The sequence below is a fragment of the Merops nubicus genome, unplaced genomic scaffold (genome assembly GCF_000691845.1).
Source record: "Merops nubicus isolate BGI_N331 unplaced genomic scaffold, ASM69184v1 scaffold31835, whole genome shotgun sequence".
Taxonomy (NCBI): domain Eukaryota; kingdom Metazoa; phylum Chordata; class Aves; order Coraciiformes; family Meropidae; genus Merops; species Merops nubicus.
In genome coordinates, this window is record NW_008612125.1 from 960 (window position 1) to 8422 (window position 7463).

Genomic DNA, 7463 nt, shown 5'->3' on the forward strand with positions numbered 1-7463 from the left:
TGATGGAGGAGAGACATGAAGGCTTCTGAGAGCTTCCATAAGGTTCGTTTAATTATAGCCTGGTCTGCATCAGAGTGCCAGGGGGGATGTGGATTCCTTTGAGGTGTGCTTTTAGGAAGCCCCAGAACATCTTGTCATGACAGCTTCTTCCTGCATGCTCATTATTTCTGTGTATGTGGTGTTCTATTGATCCTTCTAGACATCTGTTCTACAGCATGCTTTTTTCTTTTCTGACTTTTCAGACAGTTATGTAGGCATTCTAGAACTGTCAATCTTGAGAACAGAATAAGGAAACATCTGCTCTCTTCAACATCAGCTTTATCAAAAATAACCTATGATTATTATATAACAATCTTTTCCATATTGTTACCTGCATAGTGGAATAACTGGAGAACTTTGCGTGATTCAGGTTAAACTGAACACTTGAAGAGAAAGGTGTATAAGGAATTTACTGTTTTTACATGATTGCCATTTTTCTTGTGTGCTAGACCTTAGGTATTACCTTTGCTCGTTTCAGGACTGCTTCTGAATCACAGTCCAGAAAGAAGAAACAATCGTGTTGATCTAGGTTGAACATTTGTCTCTAAGGTTAAGAATAAAGCCATGCCGGTGCTTTCGGAAGACTCAGGTAAATAATCTGCGTGCTTTCCAACAGACCAGTGATGGAAATTTTAGTGTGTGCGTTTCACACAGACAACAAATTCAAATTGCAATTAAGTAAAATTAAGGTTGTTTAACTATCTTTTTTTTTTTTATGCATTTACCTAAAAGAATACAAAGAAAGTGGAGTATAAAAGGTGGAAATGAATATATATAGTCAGATGTTTCAGGAAACACCTAGTTTCATAAGAACGCTAGAGCCTCTGGATATATGCTGGTAGACAGGGACCTATGGACAAACTTAGAACTCTGAGTAAAACACTGGCGTCTGTGAATGCTCATTAAAGATCAGCCCTTTTGTCTCTGCTGCTTGCTGTGCCACTTGTTAATATTTTATGAATAGTTTTTTGGTAAGCTTTGTTAGTATTCTTCCATTTGACTTAAAACAGTCATTCTGTTCAAGGCTTGCTAACCAGCTTCTCCAGTATGCAGTCAAGGGTGAAGTCATATAAGCTAATGATACTGAGTTTTAAAGCAGAAGTCAGAGTTTGAGTCTCCCGGATCCAAATGCACTCTGAAGTTCATAGAGAGAACAGCCAAAAGAGTGGACTTTAACCCCCATCCCCTTTCTTTGTTTTTTGTTTCTACAGTCATGGTCCACCAAAGAAAACTTAACTTATATCTGGCTCTGTGCATTGCAAAATGGGGATATTGATATTTAAATGCTTTTTAGCAAACTTGCCAAAAGTGTTGCTTCCACTGCAGTGGAAATCTACACCAGTCCTTTCCTCTTCTGGTCAAACCTGACTTCTAACAGGTGCCTCAGAGGCAGCAAAGGCAGGGTAACATTTGTAGTAAGCAAAGCTGCTCAGGAAATAGAGTTGGTAGCTATACAGCAAAGGAGGCATTTAAGTCATTTTGCAAGTCCACTGCAGCACTGTAATAACAGAGTTTGTTACAGGGCTAGCTTTTCTAGAGCCAGAGGAATTAACATAAGGGGGGAGAAGTTCAAAAGTAATGCCTTAAAAATTATACATTGCTTTGGTAGCTTTTGCCTTAATGTGTTATATCTTCAGCTGTGTTTGTATGTAACAAGGGAGCATTACAAAATGAATGGAAAATAAGCACAAATCTCTCTGTGAACTTAATCATCAAGATGGTACCCAGGTACCAGAGATGATGTTAAACCTGTAATAGAAAGTTTTGTGAGACATGATATCTACAAAGTTTTTTTTTTTCTATTCTGAATTTAAATATAGGATTGCATGAAACTTTGGCCCTTTTGACATCTCAGCTAAGACCAGATTCAAACCATAGAGAGGAAATAGGATTCCTTAGGGATGTCTTCAGTGAAAAGAGTCTCAGCTACCTGATGAAGGTAAATCATTTATCAACATACATTTTCCTTACAGGTTACTTATTCTTTGTTCCTTTGATTTATCAACCATATAATTTGCCAAAGCTTTTTTGTTTGTAGAATTCCATCCTGACCAAAGCATATATTTAAGCACAAACGTTAAGATCATTTGTTGACAGTGAACATATTTTGTTCAGGAAAGCATTTCCATCTTGATTGCGTGCCCTGTAGCTAAAAAGTAGTGTGAAATGGCTTCAGTTTTTTTTTTCCTTAGGCTGTTGAAGTCTTAACAGATTTTCTGGCTGTGACCAAAAAGGAAACTAAAATACTCCAAAACAAAAATAACCCAAAGAGGACTTCTTTTTCTGACATTTATCTCAGAAAAACTATATTCTGTAAATATAAGAATACTCCAGTGTAAATCTATTTAGGAAGCTTTCTGTCTCTCTGTAGTAATATACCTGATTAATTTTTTTCAGATTCATGAAAAACTCCGTCACTATGAAAGACAGAGCCCAACTCCTGTTTTACATAGTGCAGCAGGATTAGCTGAAGATGTGAGTAAAAATTCCTGTCTCCTTATTTTTCTATTAAAGTCTGCTTTTCTAACAAATCAAACGTATGCACTTGTGCTACATGTGTACGTTTTTCTCGTCTTCCACAACTGTCTTTGGAATCTGTTGGCAAGTTTCATTCATGATTGATAAAGGAGACGAGGGCTTAAAAATGTCATGTCATTAAGTGTCCAGTGAAGACAGGCACAGGCAGGTAGAACAGAAGGATTAGATTAATGGCCTTCAGAAGCGAGAGGCTGCAAAAAGCATTCTGTCCTTTCTTGACGATAGACCATTCCAGCTAAGCGTTCAGACTTAAGGATTTAAAGCCATTATAGCCCAAAATCATTGGTGTTCACATAGAATGAGTTGGGTTGGAAGGGACTTTGAAAGATCATGTAGTCTGACTGCCCTGCTATGGGCAGGGCCCCCATGCACTAGATGAGGTTGCCCAGAGCCCTATCCAACCCGAATTTGAACATTTCCACTGGTGGGGCATCCACAACTTCCTTTGGGCAACCTGTTCCAGCATCTCACCACCCTTATCAAAAAAATTAAATTCTTCCTTATATTCAGTGTCAATCCTGCCCTCTCTCAGTTTAAAACTGCTGCTCCTTGTCCTGTTACTATACGCCTTGGTAAAAAGATTTTCTACATCTTTCCTTTAACCTGCCTTTATATTATTTCAATGCAGCAGTAAGGTCTCCGTAAAACTTTTTCTTCTCCAGACTGAACAGCCCCAACTCTCTTAGCCTTTCTTCATAGGAGAGGTGTTCCAGCCCTTGGATCATTTTCATGGCCCTCCTCTGGATGCACTCTAACAGGTCCATGTCTGTTTTGTACTGGGGCCCCTGGGACTGGATGCAGTAATGCAGGTAGGGGGGATCTCAACGAGAATGGAGTAAAGGGGGAGGCGAATCGCATCCCTTGACCTGCTGGCTGTGCTTCTTTGTGCAGTTTGAGATACAATTGGCTTTCTGGGCTGCAAGCACACACTGCATATCTGATTTTTCATCCAGTAGTATCCCCAAGTCCTTCTCTGCAAGGCTGCTCTCAATCAATTCATCCATCAGTCTGTTCACAGAGCAAAGTTATATCTTGAATCTGTTTGCAATGTGCCATATGCCTGGAAAAGTTATATTTATACTGCCTTCAAGAGCTCTTTACAAGTGGCATGTGGGTGTTTCCTTCCAAAGCATGGTGAAGGGCTGTGGAAGGTTTGAGAGCTAGAATTCCTCCCTTTGCACAGCCAGGAGACCCCACTGCCCCATCTTAACCTGCAGCACATCTGCTCTCCCCTTTCCCACAAATAGCCTACCGCCTCCGTAAAAGTTTTGGTGCTGCTGCCTATCAAGTTGTATAGTCCTGTATAAAACTACTCCTCTGCTCTTTAGAAGATAATTTTGTACAACTTCCATATCTAGAACCGCTGACAGGGAAAGGAAATATCTCTTAGCTCAATCACTTCTGCCTTCCTCCTCCCTCCAACCCTTCTCTCTACCCATACATTAGTTCTCTAATCTTCTCTTTGGAAGGCCTGAGACTCCAGGGCGTATTTTGCTATCCAAGCTTTGCAGGGAAACAAGGCGACTTCTGCACGCAGATAATGCTACCTGGCTACAGAGGGTTAGATTCCATCATAAGTATAAGCACAAGAATGTTGTTTCACATATCACTTTCAGATTCCAGATAAAATTTACAGTTTTAGAGCTTGTTCATGAAATTATATTCCTCAAATCACTCTTAAAAGTTATATTTAGAAGCTAGGATCCTATTTTCTGAGGACCTCTTCCTGCACTATCTAATAAAATTTAAAGAGATGAAGAGGCTTTCTTTTAGGATTCATGCACTGTTGGGCAGGGTTTGTTTTGGTCTGTGCATGATACTTTGAAGGATGACAGGAGTTAGCAAACACTTACCAGAAATCTTCACTTGCAAATACGTTGTCTGGTTTGGTGGACTCCTTTTATTTTGAGGTTGTCAATTTTTATTTTAAAGGTAATAGAAGAATTGCAGACTGCACCAGTGAATAATGAAGAAAAAGAGCTACTTCAGTTGTTGTCAACACCACATCTCAGGGTAAAAAAAAAAAAAAACAGAGACTTTAAAAGAAATTCCTTTGCAGAATTTCAGTGGAATGTTTTGTAGTGGAAAAGTTACACTGGAGAGTCCCTAAGAGAAAGGAAAAACCTCCTACAAACTATAGTTCTATTCCATTGTGATTTCCTGCATGGTCTTTAGGATGGGAAGGGGGTTGAGAAGACAAGGTGTAGGCCCTTTATGCATCATGTGCCATGTTATCTTCTTTCTCTGCTTTCATATTTTCTGAGGGAGAAGGAAAGAAAATTATGCTTTTGCTTTCCATAGTCCACCTCCATTCTGTAAGTTTATTTAGACTCAGCTTTGGTTTTGCCTAGATTTACTTCAAATATCAACATATACCATTACATAGCTTGCATGATGGGTAAGAGAATTGCAAAATCTCTTTTTGAGGATTTTTGGTGAGGATGGGAAGGGGGAGGTTTAAGTTTGCTGCAATGTTGGAAACAAGTTCTGGAAACTGAAATAATACCCCACTACATTACTCTTATTTCCTTTATGCAGGCAATGCTTATAGTACATGACACTGTAGCACAGAAGAACTTTGACCCTGTCCTTCCACCTCTACCTGATAACTTTGATGATGATTTTGATGAGGAATCGGTGAAAATTGTTCGGCTAGTGAAAAATAAAGAACCTTTGGTATATATAAGATAACCCAGTCCTAGTCATAAAACTCTGTAATAGAAAAGCATTGTTGTGAGTATGGAGGAGATACTTGATGATGTCAAATAGTCTGAGGAAACTAGGAGTGTTCTGAAGCTAATACGGTAATGTAAAAAGAGAACTTTGGTGGATACACCTTCACAATTTTTCATCAGATGCTTTACAGACAATGGTTAATAACACCAGCTAATGTGGGGGACAAGATCTCTGAGGAAGCTGTGTATGCTGAAGCAGTTATGCTTATAACACGTTAATTCTTTCCATGTTGTAGCTAACATTGAATGAATAACTTCATCTGCATGAAAGTCAGTGACCTATGATAAAAGTATGTTTGAGAGCTGATAAACATTATATTGACAAGGGACTAAATTTATATAAATGAAAATGGAAGAATTTATCTCCTAAGAAAAACTTCTTTCTGGGAAGAAATCTGCTGACGTGATTTTTTTTTTTTTTTTTTTGTGTAAGAGAAGTAATAGAAGAAGACAGTGACTTAATTCCTGGTTAAAGCTTTATATTGCTAGTAGAGGTAGGAGAAATTAAAAAAAATAACTTGGCTTTTCTGGGCTTTATATGTAAAAGCACTGGCTGTATTGTCTAAAGATTCAGAAGACACAGAAAGCTTCTTGTAGGAAATTGTTTTGCACACTTGAGTAATTGTGATCACCATAATAATGCAGGTAGTGCAAGCACTCGGTAAAGTCCACAGAAAGGAAGCTGTACGTGCCATCCCACAAACACCTGACGTGGGTATAGGCAAACATTGAATAATGGTGAAAGTTCTCAAGGAATAAGACAAAATTTATAAAAAAATTAATTTCAGTTTAAAAAGACATATTGGCTTACATATTTCACTGCTCACTGTATCCTAAGCAAGGTTCTTATGATGGTTTCTTTGGGGGGGGGGTGGTATGTGGGTTATGTTTTATTTCAGGGAGCTACCATCAGAAGAGATGAGCACACGGGAGCTGTAATTGTAGCAAGGATCATGAGAGGTGGTGCAGCTGATCGCAGTGGTAAATTTCTGAAGAAAAAGGCATTTAAAAGTGCATTTGTAAACTTGTTAAGTTTCCAAAATTATGCACTCGCACATATACTCCATATGCATACCTAGAGCAGTGATCTCTTAACTAAAACTGGTTTAACAAAAACCAGTCTTTTGGACATGGGTGTTTAATATATGTATAGACTGTTACACAAGAAAAAAGATAACAGCCTATTGTAATCTTAATAGGCAACTGTTAGATGTCAAGCTGGAGCTAGTATGTTAGGCTCTCTGTGTAGTCAGTGGAGGGAGAAGAACATTGCTGGAGAAAAATCATCCCAATGAGTTTTAGAAGGGGATAGGTCAGTGCTGGAATTACCCTTCTTTCTTATTGACTATAAAGGGAGCCTACATTCTATGCTCAGTTGACAACTGAATTTCTGGTGTCCTGTGGCAGGAGAGACTTTTCTGTGTAAACTGTCATTCAGTATGCTTTTTATAGACTCCAGGCTTCATGCACTTTCTTTAATATACAAGTAATGCAATCCCAAAATTAATAAATTGCTGTGATGAAAAAATATTACCAAATTACAGCTTCTTTCTTTCTTATTATTCTTCAGATAAGTGTGATCTGATAAATGGCATGTGAAATGACTAGAGCATGTGTTTATCATTTCTGTATTTCATCAATCTATTTAATTAGGTATGTTTTTCTCTAAAATAGCCTCTAGGGGAAAAAAAAATGCCAACAGAGATGGGAGAAGTAAGTCTAAGCTTTAGAAGAAAGAAAATTGTTTTTTGCTTTTAATCTAGTATGTTGGTTGGTTCAGTGTATCATGTGTTGTTTTCTTTTTACATTTATATCTGTTAAGAGTAGTTAGGTAACACGTTGCAATGTTTCTTAGTGACCTGGGTAAACCTAAAACTTAATGAGGACCTCTTCATGGCTTGTTTAAAAAAAATAGTCTAACATTCTTTCTGGGAGTGTGTAGTGTTGATCTGTCAGTTGATGGCCATGTCATTCCTGCCTTTATAATCAGCAGTGTGTCTTCTAGCTCTACAAGGTTTGATCATCCTCACGAAACTACTCCTGTTCTGTATTCTTGGTGCTGATCAAAATAGAGGCAGTGATTTTCCAGAGTATCTTGCCATGTGTTCTTGACCTCCATGCTGGTGTCCTATGAGGCTGTGCTGTATATGC

General features: G+C 38.3%; 1 protein-coding gene across 1 annotated transcript; it reads left to right on the forward strand.

Annotated features, from left to right (window-relative positions):
* Positions 1 to 589: 589 nt before the first annotated feature.
* Positions 590 to 5905, forward strand: LOC103774074 (MAGUK p55 subfamily member 3-like; the record flags this gene model as incomplete). Its single annotated transcript, XM_008941456.1, has 6 exons — positions 590 to 628; positions 1860 to 1978; positions 2437 to 2514; positions 4510 to 4590; positions 5116 to 5253; positions 5860 to 5905. Coding segments are annotated over exons 1-6 (487 nt in total), but the record flags the coding sequence as incomplete, so codon positions are not given.
* Between the last annotated feature and the right edge of the window lie 1558 nt (positions 5906 to 7463).